Below are 17,846 nucleotides of genomic sequence, written 5' to 3'. Positions count from 1 at the left end.
CCATATTTATCATTTTATATATGCCAAAATATAGTCTTTTGGAATTATGGGGGTTTCTTTTTCTATTCATGTATTAATCATTAGACATGAAATTTAATTTGTGGAGGATAAATTTTATTTTAGATATTTTTAATAATTAAGAGAAGTTGGTAAATTTTCAATAAAAATATGGAGTTTTTTTAGAGGTGCCACATCATCACAATGAAGGCCTATGAGCAATTCAACCTTCCTTTTACTAGTAAAAGATGGTTACTTTACACTTTGGACTTTGGTCATCTTGTTTGTTTTTCCTTTAACTTTTTCAATAGTCTTTTTCTTTTGACTTTGATTATGTACTATGTTCTTGAATTGTTTAACAAGACATACACTTTAACTTTTTCTCTCATTTTTTTTTCTTTTCATTTTGTTTTGTTACCTTACATATATGCTAATTTATTTTGCTTAATGATTGCTTTAGAGTTGAGAAAGAGCAAAGGATGGAGAAGTTTACCAGTGCAAGTGAAGATGCTCATAAACCTAGAAGGCTCTTGGATGTTGTACTCTCATGGCCCCTTGAGGATGTTCTCAACGAAAATCTTTTCAAAGACAAGGTTTATTTTACACCCTTTTTATCACTCAATTTAAAAAGTGTTCATATGCTAGTATGGTTTTTATAAAAATGCTAGATCACTCCTACCTTGTTCTTACATTTTTCGAAAATTCGGTATCCTATCCAAGGACTGACTAATCCGGCAACTAACCACTTACGCCTTTGTTTAAGCTACTACTTAAAGTATGTTTATCTTTTGTTTAATAATTAGGCTGTACACAAAATATTGTTACTTTGTGTCTATGTGAAAATAGTATTGACTGGATTTTTGACAATTTAATGCACTTACTAGTTATAAATATGAAAATTGCCATGTAATCCCTCCAGTTTAAAATATAAGCAACAAAAAGGTTTTCTAGGTTCATTGGATAAAATATGTATCTGGAACTTTTTCGATGAACTTACAAAAACTTCTTTTTTTGTTTATATTCAAAACCTGAGTGAGTACATTAGTATTGCATGAACTGAAAATTGCTATGTTCTAGTTCTACCATTTTCATCTCTTCCACTTATGGATTCTATTCAATGTTTAATTATGCTGCTATTGCATTAATTGTTCTAACTTCTTACATTTGATAAACCTATGTACTCCCAGGTTCATAAGATTCCAGACACATTTAAGTCAGTAACAGAATACAAGACATCTTTTATTCCTCTATTGTTTGAAGAAACGCGCACTGATTTATCTTCAAGCTTATCTGGTGTGTCTAAAGCTCCTTTTTGTGAAATCAAGAAAGTTGAAAAAAGCAGGCAATTGAAACTTATGAAAGCTCAAAAGCAATTCAAACTGTTCCAGCATACAATAAGGTTGAAGAGTACATTTGATAGTGTGGAAGATCGTGAAAACTATGAACCTGCAACTGGTGATCTCATTGCTTTCACAAACATCAGGCCTAAAAGCTTAGATGACTTGAACACGCGCAAAAGTCCCTACCATATCGCATATGTTGTTCGGGCAAAAAATCAATTTTCGGATAAAATCAAAGTTCTGTCATCCAAATCCATGAATATGGATATTGAACATGACTTGGGAAGGAACAACAAGCTGAAATTGTATGCAGTTTTCCTTATCAACTTGACAACAAATGTTCGTATTTCAGATGCACTGAATTCGCGCTCGGAGGGTGAACACCTGAACATAATCAAAACAGTGTTGGGCCCACATCTAACTGTAAGAATAATCTTATGTTCTAAATGAGTTTCTTCTTCATTTAATATATAGCATACATGTGCATTCTGTCCTGCAAAATAATTTTGCAGTTAAATATGTAACCTGTTTAATGCTTTGCATTTCAGAGTGGAGAAAACTGTCAAAATTGTCTTTCGGAAGAAAATAGTCAAGCTTCATTCATCAAGGAGGACTCGATAATTCGTTCTCAGAAACTAAATGAATCCCAACTAGATGCTGTTCTGAGCGGTGTAGATATGATGAATTGCGATCACGCTGATATGAAACTTATATGGGGACCTCCAGGGACAGGGAAAACAAAGACAGTAGCATGCTTGCTATTTTCTTTACTCAAGCTAAAAACGAGAACTTTGACTTGTGCTCCAACAAATACTGCAGTGTTGCAAGTGGCAATTAGGTTGCATAAGTTAGTTATGGATTCACTCGAGCTTGTTACATATGGTTTAGGTGACATTGTGCTGTTTGGAAATGGTAAGAGAATGAAAGTAGATTGTTATCCTGGGCTTGAAGATGTCTTTCTTGATTATCGCGTACAGGATCTAATGGTGTGTTTTGATCCGAAATTTGGATGGAAGCATAGCTTGCAGTCCATGATACAGTTGCTCAATTCAATGGAGGAATCCGCTAAGAAAAAAACCCGTAAGGCAGTATTTGCATACAGGCACAAATTTCGTGAACAAAGAGAAAAGATGGAGTTCTTAATGAAAACCTTATACACTCACATGCCAAAATCTCTCATTTCACTTGAAACAGTGAAGAAAATGCTTCAAGCTTTTGATTTGCTAAGGTCGATTGGAATTTCCTTGTGGCAAGTCAAACTCAAGCCAAAATCTCGCATTCCTACGTACTTCCAACCGTTATACGTCAAACGAGATGAGTGCATTAGCATACTAAGTTCACTTTCTGGCACAGTTTTGATTCCTGTATTTGACAAGAGAGATAACATGAGAGTTAAAGTAGGAAATTTTTGCTTGTCGAATGCGTGCCTAATTTTGTGTACAGCATCAAGTTCAGTTAAACTAAACACAGCAGAGGTGAGCCCAATTCAATTTTTAGTAATCGATGAAGCCGCTCAGCTTAAAGAATGTGAATCAGCAATTCCGTTGCAACTGTCTGGTCTCCGACATTGCATCCTAATCGGAGATGAGAGACAACTTCCTGCATTGGTAAAAAGCAAGGTACTTGATCATTGCATTTAATTATTGATTTTTCTCATTAATTGAATATTTTGCATAATATGCTGAAAACTATTATACATTTGTAGATTGCAGATAAGTGTGAATTTGGACGAAGCATGTTTGAGAGGTTGGTAATATTAGGATACAAAAGGCATATGCTGAATGTTCAGTACAGAATGCATCCTTCGATTAGCTTATTCCCGTGCAAAGAGTTCTACGATGAAAAGCTTTCTGATGCACTTGTTGTCAGGAAAAAAAGCTATAACAGGCTTTTCCTTGAAGGAAAAATGTATTCTTCTTATTCTTTCATTAACATAACCAAGGGTAAAGAGAAACTTGGAGATGGACAAAGCATGAAGAACATGGTTGAGGTTGGAGTTATTTCTGAGATAATCAAAAGCCTCAATAAAGGTTAATTTCTATTTTCTCTTAAGAACATGGTATGAACTATGCTGCATTTATATGTGTAATAATGTATTTTTCGTTTTGTTCTGACAGTGTTCATGAGGACAAAGAAGAAAGTTAGCATAGGAATAATATCGCCATATAACGCTCAAGTTTATGAAATCCAGGAAAAAATTAAGCAGTACACTCAGGTTTCTAACTCTGACTTCTCCGTTAGTGTCCGTTCTGTTGATGGCTTTCAAGGCGGTGAAGAAGACATTATAATAATATCTACAGTGAGATCTAATCAGAGTGGTAATGTCGGTTTTCTTTCAAATAGACAAAGAGCAAATGTGGCTATGACTCGAGCTAGGTATGCACATTATTTTTACTTTGTTATATGCTGTTTCAATGTTTGTGTAGATAGACATTAAACTGAGTTCATTTTGTGCAGATATTGTCTTTGGATATTAGGAAATGCGGCTACTCTAATCAACAGTGACTCTGTTTGGAGAAATGTAGTTCTTGATGCTAAGAGAAGAGATTGTTTCCATAATGCGAATGAAAACAAGAAACTAGCCAGGGCAATTAAGGATGTCTTGTTTGAAATCGAACTACTTGAAGAAATAGAATCTCCATTTAAGAAACTAAGCATTGGTGAAAAATCAGAAACACCAACTACTTCCTCTAGCTCTAGGTGAGTAGAACCAATTTAATAGCTATGTTTATTGTTACAAATGTGGGGCAATCTTTTGAGTGTATGTTTGATCATATTTGTTGCGAGAATGCAAGAATCGCGGTGACTAATGGGAAGTTTGCAAAAGTTACGGTGTGTAACTTTTGGAAAATCACGGTGCATCATGTGATTCTGACATATCTACCGTAATACAAAACATAGGCTAAATTGATGAACATAAACTTGTTAACTTGTGTCCTTGCAATATCAAACTTAAGTTTTACAATAATGTCGACCCACAATTTTAATCTAGGTAATAATCAAAATGACATTTTAGCACAATTTTAAACAAAACACTCTGCAATTTTAAATTACACTTTAAGCAAACATTTAGAAAAATTTCATCCAATCACCTCAATTCGCCGCATCTGTGGCTCGTATGATCCATCTCCTCTGCCTGCTCTGCCATCATTCTCAAGACCGACGTAGCTGGGAATGGTTGGGAGAACTCACTGTTTGGTTCATTAGGGTTTTAGATTTTGGGGCTTTTCTAGTCTAATTGGTTTTATTGGTCTATATATCAATTATCATTCATTCGGTCTCTAGTATTTTTGAGTAGTTTAATTGTTGTGCAAGTGTAAAGTTCTTTTATGTTGGCGCAGCTGAAGCTTAGGCTTAACTCTCTTTGGCCTGCACAGGCTTAGCAGGCAAGCAAGGATACACGCGCGCGCTGCACTGTCACTCTGGCCACGCCAATGAGCACAGTTTCTGCAGGATCTACTATCCTTGTTGCTGCAACAATGGTGAATGGATGGAAGGAATGAAAAGCAATTGTTTAACTGAAGAAGATGAAGATTATAGGGGAAAATAGCTCAGTTTTTATTCATCCACTTTGGGGAAAAATTAGTTGATTACAAACACCAATATGAGCCAAGCTCTTTATACTAGATCATCACAATGGTTGATGATTCTCTTAGGCCCTAACCAACTAATAACTTCCTAACTGACTCTAACACACTCTAACAACCTAGGTAGAACAAATCTAACTGACTCTAACAAACTTTATTAACAAACTTCACTAACAAACTAACTAACTTGCTTAAGAAGCAATTAGTTACACTTTCCCTTTGTAGCTTGCACACCAAGCCAGCTCATCAACAATATGAATTAGCTTCTAGAGTCTTCTTAGATTCAACACACCCCCTTAATTCATGTTGTCCACTGTCTCAATTTTTCAAACACCTGTATTGTTACAGCCTTGGTTAACAAGTCTGCAACTTGCTCTTCACTTCTGCAGTGCATTAGGGCCAAGTTACCATTGCTTACCTGCTCTCTTAAGTAATGGAACCTTAGCTCTATATGCTTGCTTCTTCCATGAGCAATAGGGTTCTTTGCAAGATTGATAGCAGACACATTATCAATCTTCAAAGTAACAGTTTCACACCTGTCTTGACTGATCTCTTCAATTAGGTTTTTCAACCAAATAGCTTGACAAGTGCGGAGTGATGCTGCTATATACTCTGCCTCACATGAGGATAAGGCCACTACAAGTTCCTTCTTTGAACACCATGATATTGGTGATCCACCATAGAAAAACATATAACCAGCTGTTGATTTTCTATCTTCATGATCACCACACCAATTTGAATCTGTGTAGCCAATCAGCTTGCATTCTTTGTCTCTATCACTTGCAGGGAACATAATACCATAGTTTATGGTCCCTTTCACATATCTAAGTATTCTTTTCACTGCAATCAAGTGTGAACTTTTAGGCCTTTCCATGAACCTGCTAGCAATCCCTACACTGTAAGCCAAATCAGGCCTTGTATTGCACAAGTACCTCAGAGAACCAATCAGCTTTCTATAGAATGTAGGGTCTACATCCTCTTCTTCTGCACACTTTGTTAGCTGTGACCTTGGCTCAGCAGGTGACAATGCAACATTGCATTTGTCCATCTCAAACTTCTTCAAAATCTCTGATGCATATCTAGTCTGGTGCATTAAGATTCCTTGCTCATTCCTCAGAAACTCAATGCCTAGAAAATATGTCATGAGGCCTAAATCTGTCATTTCAAACTCTTCCTTCAAGTCACCCTTGAACTCACTAATATAAGATTCATTGCTTCCTGTGATAAGCAAATCATCTACATATAGACAAATTATAATGACTCCCTTTGCAACATCTTTCTTGACATACACTCCATGTTCTGTGACACATTTCTTAAACCCTATTTCATTTAAGAACTTGTCAATCCTTTTGTTCCAGGCTCTTGGAGCTTGTTTCAGACCATAGAGTGCCTTCTTAAGTTTATACACCTTAAGCTCTTGACCTTTCACTTCATAACCAGGTGGCTGGGCAACATATACTTCCTCTTCTATAGGACCATTCAGAAATGCTGACTTCACATCCATTTGATACATTGGCCAATCATTTAGGTTAGCAATAGTAGTTACTAACCTAATTGTTTCCATTCTAGTAACAGGTGCAAACACTTCATCATAGTCAATACCTTCATTCTGAAGAAATCCCTTTGCCACTAGTCTTGCTTTGTATCTGGTTATTTCACCCTTTGAGTTCACTTTCAGCTTGTAAACCCACTTCACATCTATTGCTTTCTTTCTCTGTGGAAGATCCACCAGCTCCCATGTTTGATTGCTTTCAATTGAATCCAATTCTTCTTTCATAGCACATCTCCACTTTTCACTTTGTAGAGCACTATGCACATCAATTGGTTCAGATTCAGCCATGAATGCTAAATGGATCAACTCACCATCATTGTTCACTTGACCATCTGAGTTCATTTCACACTCTTGTAATCTTGCTGGTAGAACTCTAGGCCTATTTGATCTTCTCACCTCAGGCACTGGCTGATTTACTTGTTCTTCACTAACTTCTTCAATCATCACACTAGTTGACTTCTTTCTGTCATTAGTGTTCCAGTCCCATTCCTTAAGTTCATCAATTATTACATCTCTACTGATCACCACATTGTTGTTGATTGGATCATAGAGTTTGTAACCTCCAGTTGAGTGATAACCAACCAATATCATCATTGTTGACTTATCATCCAGCTTCTTTCTCAATTGATCTGGTGTGTGTTTGAAAACTAGTGAACCAAACACTCTCATATGATTCACATTTGGCTTGTGTCCTGACCAACATTCTTCTGGTGTGATACCCTTCAATCTCTTTGTAGGGCACCTGTTCAATGTATAAGTAGCAGTAGAAACTGCTTCACCCCATAACTCCTTAGGTAAATGCTTTCCCTTCAACATACACCTCACCATATCCATTATTGTTCTATTTTTTCTTTCAGCAGTCCCATTTTGCTGTGGAGTATATGGTGGGACTATGTCATGCACAATGCCTTCATTGTCACAGAATTTTGCAAATTCATGTGATACATACTCTCCACCCCCATCTGTTCTTAGGGTTTTGAGTCTCTTACCACTTTGTCTTTCAACTGTAGCTTTAAATTTCTTAAAAATTTCAAACACATCACTTTTCTTACTTATCAAGTAAGTCCATAGTTTTCTGCTAAAGTCATCTATGAAACTTACAAAGTACCTGTTACCTCCAATTGAATTCACTTGCATTGGACCACATACATCTGAATACACCACTTCAAGTACACTATTGGTTTTACTTGCTGCATGCTTGCTGAAGCTCCCTCTGTGCTGCTTTGACTGCACACACTCTTCACAAATCTCTTCAGGCACTTGCAGGCTTGGCAAGCCTGTCACCATCTTTGATTTTTGCAGCAAGCTGAGGTCCTTGAAATTCAAGTGCCCCATTCTATAGTGACATCTCCATTCTTCTCTGCTTGATGCAGTCATCAAGCACTTGTGATTCAGAACATTGAGCCCAATCTTGAATGTCCTATTCTTTGACATTTCAGTTTTCAACATCAAGTTACCTTTAGTGTTGTACACTTTCAGCAACCTATTCTCCATTACAATTCTATAATCTTTCTCTAGCAATTGGCCTATACTGAGTAGATTACATTTCATACCTGGTATGTACAATACACCAGAGATCACTGAACACTTGCCATGCTTTCTTTTGATGGTTACATCACCAATAGCTTGTACTACAAGACTGTTGTTGTCTGCAAACTTAACATTGTGATTATGAGTAGCCTTTAGGCTTGTGAACCAATCTTTCCTCCCTGTCATGTGTGTTGTACATCCAGTGTCAAGATACCACTTCTCTTGAGAGTCACTTTCATCTTTTGTAGTTACAAGAAGCATCACTAAGCCTTCATCATCATCATCATCATCATCATCATCATTTCTAGCCATTTTGGCTTCAGCATCACTTGATTCCTCTCTGAATCTACATTCATCTGCAAAATGACCATAATTTTGGCAATTATAGCATTGAATGTGTTTCTTATCAAACTTGCCTCCTCCACCTCTGCCACCTCTTCCACCTCTTCCACCTCTTCCACCTCCATTGTAACCACCTCTACCACCATTGAACTGTTTCTTCTGATTTCCACCTCCTTTGGTATCTTGATTCTCTTTTCCATTTCCATTCTGATAACTATCTTTTCCCTTATTGCCTTGCCATTTTCCCTTTCCTTTCTTATTCTTATTACCTTGCTGAACTTGTAATGCTATCTCACCATTGGATTTATCAGAATTTCTCTGATTCATCCTTTGCTCATGTGCTTCTAAAGAACCTTGCAGTTCCTCAACCTTGATACTGTCAAGATCCTTAGATTCTTCTATAGCAGCTACCACATAGTCAAACTTAGGAGTTAAAGATCTCAATATCTTTTCTACTCTCATTGTACCAGACACAATTTCTCCACAAGCTTTCATTTCATTAACTAATTTTGCAATTTTAGTGAAGAATTCACTTACAGTTTCTTTCTCTTCCATTTGTAGCTGTGCAAACTTGCTTCTTAGGGTTTGTAGCTTCACTTTCTTCACCTTCTGATCTCCAGCATAAGCTGTAGCCAAGATATCCCAAGCTTGCTTGGCTGATTCACAATCTCCAACCTTTTCAAAGATATCAGGGCTTACACTTTGGTGAATTATGAACAATGCCTTGTAGTCTTTCTTCTTCAATTCTTTGTGTTGAGTTCTTTGAACCTCTGTTGCACCTTCTGAGAGTGATTCCACACCATTAATCACTTGATCCATCACATCTTGATAATTGAACAAAACTTTCATCTGTTTGCTCCAATTATCATAATTCTTTCCATCCAAAACTGGAAGATTCGTAGGGAATTGACCATTGTTAAAGGTTGCCATGGTTAAAGCACGAACCAGGCTCTTGATGCCAGATGTTGGCGCAGCTGAAGCTTAGGCTTAACTCTCTTTGGCCTGCACAGGCTTAGCAGGCAAGCAAGGATACACGTGCGCGCTGCACTGTCACTCTGGCCACGCCAATGAGCACAGTTTCTGCAGGATCTACTATCCTTGTTGCTGCAACAATGGTGAATGGATGGAAGGAATGAAAAGCAATTGTTTAACTGAAGAAGATGAAGATTATAGGGGAAAATAGCTCAGTTTTTATTCATCCACTTTGGGGAAAAATTAGTTGATTACAAACACCAATATGAGCCAAGCTCTTTATACTAGATCATCACAATGGTTGATGATTCTCTTAGGCCCTAACCAACTAATAACTTCCTAACTGACTCTAACACACTCTAACAACCTAGGTAGAACAAATCTAACTGACTCTAACAAACTTTATTAACAAACTTCACTAACAAACTAACTAACTTGCTTAAGAAGCAATTAGTTACACTTTCCCTTTGTAGCTTGCACACCAAGCCAGCTCATCAACAATATGAATTAGCTTCTAGAGTCTTCTTAGATTCAACATTTTACACACATATTTAATAATGTGTTGTTACATCATTTGATGAATGTGACACGTCATGTGTTTTAAAGATTTTAATGGATATGCACCGATGATGTAAAATATTTTTACACGATCGTCCAATAAACAACTACTATATTCCTTTAAGGAAAAAATGCTCCAATATTAAGGAACATGTCGGTACATATTCATTTTTCTCTGTTTTAAAACACATTATGTGTCAATATATTATTGGATCCATATGTAAATTAATTTTACACAGACAGTATATATAAATTTTATTTTATTTTTATGACTGATTTCTGGAATTGTTATACTCCTTATATTCCTTAATATTGGAGCATTTGTTATAAAAAAAATAATAATATAGCAGCATTTACAAAAAAGATCACATATATTAAAAAATGTATAAGCCAATAAATTTGATCTAGTCGTGAAAAATTTAAATATTATTTTAAGACACGCGGTTTAATTTTCTGATGACCAACTCTTTCCGCTTTGTTACGGCTTCAATTTAATATGCAATATAATTTTTTTTATTTAATTTATATATTATAAATTATTTTAATGACTCTCACCCAGAATTTTCTTTGCTGTTTTTGTTGCAAGGCGAAGGAAACCGAGGAGGGTGAAGCGTGAGAAATATTGAACGGAATTACTTTTGAAGGGTTTGGCCATAATAATTGTCTAAAAAAACTTAATTCTTGAAGAGATGACTAGCTTATATAACTAGCTTATGATTTTGTTTTATCATACTTAGAGGTGTTTGGTTGACAAATTTGTTATGTTAACTTTTTTGAGATGGTAATTACTGTAATACTAGTGTCTTTTCTATATATATATATATCTAGTTTGGTTGCTTAACGTTCATGCGTCACATTTTTTTGCGATTTGTTTTCGTGCCCTGCGTTGGGATGTGCTTGTGATGGGTTTTGGGCTCATTTACCGGATTGTATTATGGTTGTATTTATCGTAACGCAAAACGAGTTTGGTTCCCGTCGTTTGTTCCCATTATTATCTTCATTGTTGGATATTACTTATCGATGGAATTGAAAACCCATTGCCACAAACCCATTGCTGAATTTTAAATAGTAAGTTCAAGTTCCATATATCTCATATGACTATTGTTTTTTTTTTCTATGTTATACTCCTACCCCACGCTTTCTCCTTCTCGTTCCTTTTTGTGCCTTCTTTCTCCGCCGTTTCAACATTGACTGCCGACCCGCCGCCGCAACATTGACTGCCGCACTGTCGACTATTCGTTTGCGACATCGAAAACAAATAGCTCCGCCCTTAATGATTTATCTATATATATAAATCCTAGATAGTTGTCCAATTGTCTATCTAAACCCTAATCCACAAATCAATCAAAACCTTTCATTTAGCCACATCACTTACATCCATTTATGTGTGGTACTAATTATAATTATAATTATAATAATAATAATAATTATTATTATTATTATTGTTTTGGGTTTTTATCCATTTTAATTTTATTATTTTGTGTATTTTATTGTTTTTTGTTCAAAATAGTTAATGTTCAAAATTTGTCTATTCTTTGTGTATATAAGGAGTTGGTCGATTGTTAGGACTACTTCCTAATGTTAGTAAAAAAAAAAAAATACTAATGGTTGGTATGCACCGCATAATTTTAATCATATTCGATTTTGAGTATGAGTTAAGTTGGTTTATCGTTGCTCCAATGAGTTTCAAATTAATATAAATGACAAATTCAATAATAAAGTAATTTATCCAACTCATAATCATGCCTTATTCAACGTCAATTGTTTTTCATGGTCAATTATATGTTGTCATTTCCAAAGTTATTTTAAAGAATGAGTTAAAGATATTGCTAACTAATGTTAACGAAGAAAATACCAAAGTAACTTCAAATGTGATGTATAAATAAATAAGTTTTTTAAATGTATAAACACATATTTAACATCTATATCACATTTAGATAACTTTTATTGTTACTATTATTTTGATAATACCAATTATTTCAATTTGAAATTACTACTTATACAAATAATTTTTTGACATTATAATATAAAATAGAGCATAAGACCCGTGCATCGCACGGGTAAGCGTCTAGTAAAATAAAATAACAAAATCATCGACTGTTTAATGATTTATGACTTTTTGGATCAAATAATGATTTAGGATCTGACCCATGACAAGTGATTTTTTATTTTTTTTACCAAAGTGATTAATTGCATAAACTATTATTTATTTTCCTCCACTTTTATCTTGTAATTTTTATTAAAAAAATAATACAATCTACTGTTGACTAGAATTCAAACCCGCAACACTTCAGTGCAAGACAATATTTTTAACCACTATGACAATCATACCAATTGTGATTAAAATTATGTGCAATTATAAGCACGATTTTCATATGAAACATTTCATACAACAATTAAACAGCATCAAATTACATTGCACAGTTTAAACAATTAAAAATTGATAATTAGAAATCTAACAAATCATCAAATCATACATTTTTTTAGTGTTTTATTTTTCGAAAAAATTTACATTTTTTTATCCTAATTAAATATTTTTTACTAATTAACTAAACATGTTAACTATTTTCTTAGTGTTTTTTTTATGGAAAGAAAAAAAATTGGACTTAAAAGTTACTTTTTTTTAACTAAACATGCTAAGAAAAATATACTTTTTATTTATGTCTTTCTGAACTTAAAAGTTTGTTTATGTTGAGGAGTATGATTGATCATATTACTGCAAATATATATCAAGATGATATTTATGCAAATAGTAGTTGACTCCAGACATATATCAACTTGACTATATTATTAATTATGAAAAAAATCACTGATTCACATTTGTTTCTTTTGCTAACAATGTATACTAACCTTTTTGGATCAAAGAATATTGTTTTCTGAAGATTTATTGATTCCAAATTCAAGTGATCCTGTTGTCTCTATCGTTGAAAGCACACATCCCCAACTTTTACAAAACATGAATGATATAACATGTTTCCAAAATAGAGTTATATTAGTTCCTAAAAATTCAATAGTCGGCACAATAAATAATTATATGTTGGATTTAATTTCCGACGAAGAAAAACATATTTGAGTTATGATATTCTCCATTCGCACAAAATATAGATGGTCAAACAGTGAATGATGTTCATACTCCCGAATTTTTGAACACGATTTCTACGTCGGGACTCCCAAATCACAAGTGGAGACTTAAAGTTAGAGTTCATGTTATGGTATTAAGGAATTTGAATAAAAAATTAGGATTATGCAGTGGAAGAAGACTTATTATTACAAGATAGAGAAAACGTGCTCTTGAAGGAAAAATTATTTCAGGAAGTAATATTGATGATCAAATTTTCATAACTAGATTTTCTCTGACACCATCTGACGTAAGAATTCCTTTTAAATTTCAACGGAAACAATTTCCTTTAATGATTTTTTTTGCGATGACTATTAATAAGAGTCAGGGACAATCTTTAAAGCATGTTGGGATATATCTTCAGTCGCCAGTGTTTTCACATGGTCAGTTGTATGTTGCGATTTCAAAAGTTACTTCTAGAGAAGGATTAAAAATATTGATCATCGACGATGACGGCGAAGATACGACTAAGACTTCAAATGTGGTCTATGAGGAAGTCTTCCGTAATATACTTTCCTTTTGTATGAATATTTATCCAAAATTATTGTTGAACTATCGTTTAATGTTACTCAAAAATTTTCATATACCTTATATTATTGCAATTATCATATTGTAATTTATAATTACATATCTTTCGGCTAATTAGACTCGTGCACCGCACGGGTCGATGTTCTAGTTAATAATAATAAACTTCTTTTTCTGATAAAATAATAATAAAATTATTTTAGCTTTCTGGTGTTTGTGTATAATAATTAAACTTGAATAATATAATGATAATCTTGTATAACTCGAATTAAATGGAGATTTTTTTGTGAATAAGCTAAATTAGTTCACTCAAATTGATCAAATTGGCACTAAAGAGAATCGAACTTGAAACTTTAAGGAGTAGCACACTCACAGGTCTCAAGTTAATTGATCAAATTGGCACCAAAGAGAATCGAACTTGAAACTTTAAGGAGTAGCACACTTACAGGTCTCAAGTTAATACTACCAGATCAACCCAAGTGAGTTTCGAATTAAATGGAGATGAAAAAATGTTTATAAAGAAATGGAGTTGAAAATAGAAAGAATAAACCTTCAATTTGATCCCTAAACTATTAATCTTTCTCCAATTTGGTCCATAAGCTATAAAAATATATTAAATAGTCCATAAATTATTACTCTTTCTCCAATTTAGTTTCTCAGTTTCTTTAAAAACATGAGAAAAAGTGATAGTTCAGAAATTATATTGGTAGATTATTAATCGTTTAAAGACTATTTAGTATATTTTTATGAGGAATTTACTTTTGCCACCCTATCGGTTACTCGTGCCGCTTACGCCTTTCTCTTTTTACCCTTTCGCTACTTAAGTAGCAGACGCTATAAAAAAATGAGAATTTCTAAAAAATGTCGTCCGCTACTTAAATGAAGGACGTTATAAAGGTAGGATGTTTTGCGGGATGTCAGCTCGGATGAACGTATTTTGATAAATTCGTAGGGTACACACCAGAATGAGTAAGGTGACAAAAGGAAATCTCTTTCTATAGTTTATGAATCAAATAGAAGAGATGTTGATAATTTAAGGCCCAACTATTCAAAATAGAAACATTCCTAGGTTTGGAATAGGTGAAGGGGAAAATTTGAAAAAAAGTAACCGTAATAGGGTAAGGAAAGTTGTTGGAGAGAGATAAAAAGGACTGTATATATTAGGCTGCATTGTACATAACAAATATCCCCCCAAAATTCTGTTTGGGTTTAAAAAAGAAACAAAATATTAGAGCAACAAGTTAAAAGAAAAGAAAAAAAAAAAATAGAAGAAAAAAGTAAAACATACAAACAAGTGAAAATATAGCGAACAGGGTTTGTTTAGGGAAGAGAAGAAAAATCAAGAACTCAATGCAAGCACAGATAGGTGAAACAAATTCTCTTCGGTTGGTAGTATACATGTAAGTATTTATTATACCTTTTAAATGTCAATTTTAGAGCTATTTAGTGGTTGTAATGTTTTATTAAGAAGAAATTGCTACTAAGTGCTAAGAGCCCTTTAAACAGGTGGAAGGGGAAAATCACCCTGTGTGTGTTTTAGGGAATTTTTTTGATGAAGATTAGTCGTTGCATCATTGAAGATGGTAGAAATTTCGTGCTTATATTATTATGGTAACAAAATTTGCTATTTATTATGAATTATGATTGTGAATTTTTTACTCAAAATTTGTTAGTTAGGTTTTCTCAACAAAATAAAGGCTACAGTCTAGTAAAAAATCTGGCTAGAGATTTTGATTCCACGTATTTTCTAAGCATTTGTTTTTTTTGGATTTTCTCAGCATTTGATTTGACATTTGGATGAAAAATATAAAAAAGTAATTTTTTTCTTTATGAATTGAAATTTCTATACAAAATTGTAGAGAATAATCTCTAGGACCGCAATCAAAAATGGATGTAGAAACCTTTAAGATGAGGGGAAATAGTGAGAGAAATTTAGAGAGAAAAATTTGAAATCTTTGTCTAAATTATAATATTTAATGTAAAAAATATAAACAAAATGTATAGTGGATTTGTCCTCGTAAACATAACTTAGTTGGTAGAGACATTGTGATATATAGAGATTGATTATTTGTTTGGGTTCACCTTAAAAGGTCAAATTATAACCACTAGACTACTCGACAAAAAAAAAAAAAAATTAATTCAAGAATTATAACTACAACTCAATTGATAGCCGTAGAACGTTGATATACATCGGATCAAGATTCGAACCCTGAATTTTGCATGAATTTCTACAACCATTGAATTGTAATATGTTTTGTCAAATTGGTTAGGTGCAGTGAAACATTATTTATTTAGCTTATTGCATGGTTTATTCTATCTTACTACGAGGTTAATGTCTCTATGAACATAGCTAAGTTGGTAGAAAGTAGAAATAATGCAATATGTAGCGGTTGAAATTTTTCACTTATTCATGGGTAAAATTTTGTTTATTCAACTATTTGACAAAAAAATAAAATTGGTTAAATTATTTAATAATATTTAATAAACAGTTTTTTTCCTATAATTCATCAATTAAATATTGAGGTGTGTTATTCAAACACAAATTTTGAGACACAAAATTAACAAAAAAAATTTCACTCACAAGCACGCAAAACGAGGTATGCAAAAAATATTAAAAAAAATCAAAAAAGTATATTTGTTGTATTTTTGTCAAATAAATGTGTTTACATAACATTTTCCTTAAATATTTTAGGCAAAATTACGCTACATGTCCTTTATCTTATTTTTTTGTAACAATTTGGTCATTTTATATTTTTTTTGTAACACTTTGGTCCTTATCTTATTTATTTATAAAAAATAAAGGATCAAAGTATTACAAATAAAGAAAGATAAAGGACCAAACTGTTACAAAAAAAGGGGACTAAAGTGTTACAAATAAAAAAAATAAAGGACTAAAGTGTTACAAATAAAAGATAAATGACAAAAGTGTTACAAAAAAAAAGATAAAGGATCAAAGTGTTACAAAAATATAAGATAAAAGTCTTGTAGTGTAATTTTGTCAATATTTTATTACTAGTATATATAATTTGGTCAACTTCTGTAATCAGAGTGTCCATTTTTTTTGTTTACAAAACTTCTGTAAGGGTCTTTCTACACTTTTTTTCCCCTGTTTTCTTGAGTATTAGTTTCTCCAATTACTTGTGCTCTTTGAGGTCCAACTCTTTTCCATGTTGTTTAGTGTTGTTAAATAGAGGTTAAAGTGGCGCTACAGAGCTATAGTGTAGCGGAATTTGAACTATTCATTATTGTTATGCGATACGCTATTTAGTATAAAGTGTTGATAAATAGTCGCGATCTGCTTTAGCTCTGTTATGCGATACACTATTTAGTACAAAGTGTTTTCAAATAGTCGCGATCTGCCATAGCACTGTAGCATAGTGAAATTTGAACGAAACACTATTTTTTTCCGATCCGCAGTTGACAACATTTATCGGAATCTGATTTCCTGCCGTAACTTTAACTGCTTCACATAGTTACATATATCAGTCGTCCAACCAAAATAAATGGTTAAGATTGTTTTATTATGTAGATCTGAATTGAGATCTAAGTTGTTCGATCTTAAATCAACGACTGAGATATGTTATAACGAAAAGTCTATGACCATGAATCCAAATCCACGTTTATCTTGGTTGTTTTAGGTCATTATTGCTCATAATAATATTTTTTTCTCTATCCCTTTTGACTTGTATCATGCATGATAATATCTCTTATTTTGGTTTTATTTTAAAAGATCGGATTTTTCTAGATCGATCTGTTTCATCCGCCGTCTTTGACAGTTTGAATCGAAGTTTTATGTTCGGCACCTTAAGTTGGTCAGTCTTACCTAACTCGTTTAAAAAATAGGGCAAGCGAGTTGACTCGTGGGTATTTTAAATTATTTTTTTAAAATTTGTTAAACTTCATGAGTGAGCCCAATCTAATTGATTTTCTCTTTATTTTTTTAATTAGAAAAAAGGGTTTAAGCTAAACATCACATGTTTTGCTTTCATTCTCAATCCAATTTATTTTGAGATTTGATTAATATCGTTGGATTTATGTTGGTGCTTAGTTTTATTTTTATTTTTATTTTTATAATTGCTTAGTTTTATTTTAATACTAGTTATTCCATGTTTAAAAAAAAATGTAAATCGTGTTATAAATCTATTAGTAAAAATAAAATAAAAATAATTGTTTGGTGGGCCGGTCCGCCAACCCACCAACACGTCAGTAAAGGGGTGCACTTAATTTTTAAGGTCGAACTTCTATGTTAGAGGTTCCATCCCACTTTTAGACGGGCTTAAGTAGGACGGACCGCACTTTGCCACCCTAATCATGTATAATAATAA

The 17,846-nt window shown here is 33.3% G+C and overlaps 1 protein-coding gene across 4 annotated transcripts; it reads left to right on the top strand.

Annotated features, from left to right (window-relative positions):
• The first annotated feature begins 240 nt into the window (after nucleotides 1–240).
• On the top strand, nucleotides 241–10,719 carry LOC123920749 (uncharacterized ATP-dependent helicase C29A10.10c-like). 4 transcript variants are annotated; one of them, XM_045973056.1, is made up of 7 exons: nucleotides 241–590; nucleotides 1,185–1,760; nucleotides 1,886–2,956; nucleotides 3,043–3,367; nucleotides 3,455–3,713; nucleotides 3,795–4,037; nucleotides 10,465–10,719. In XM_045973056.1, exons 1-7 carry the CDS (start codon nucleotides 477–479, stop codon nucleotides 10,502–10,504), a joined length of 2,628 nt encoding a protein of 875 aa, XP_045829012.1. In that variant the 5' UTR covers nucleotides 241–476; the 3' UTR covers nucleotides 10,505–10,719. The 4 variants fall into 4 exon arrangements, with proteins under 4 accessions (XP_045829012.1, XP_045829011.1, XP_045829013.1 ...); XM_045973055.1 differs by lacking the exon at nucleotides 10,465–10,719 and adding an exon at nucleotides 4,715–7,081; XM_045973057.1 differs by having other exon boundaries at nucleotides 332–590; nucleotides 10,471–10,719.
• The last annotated feature ends 7,127 nt before the right edge of the window (nucleotides 10,720–17,846 follow it).

Source organism: Trifolium pratense, linkage group LG4, assembly GCF_020283565.1.
Source record: "Trifolium pratense cultivar HEN17-A07 linkage group LG4, ARS_RC_1.1, whole genome shotgun sequence".
NCBI classification, from domain to species: Eukaryota; Viridiplantae; Streptophyta; class Magnoliopsida; order Fabales; family Fabaceae; genus Trifolium; species Trifolium pratense.
Note: the sequence above shows the minus strand (reverse complement) of the source record. Positions and strands in the feature narration are given on the sequence as shown.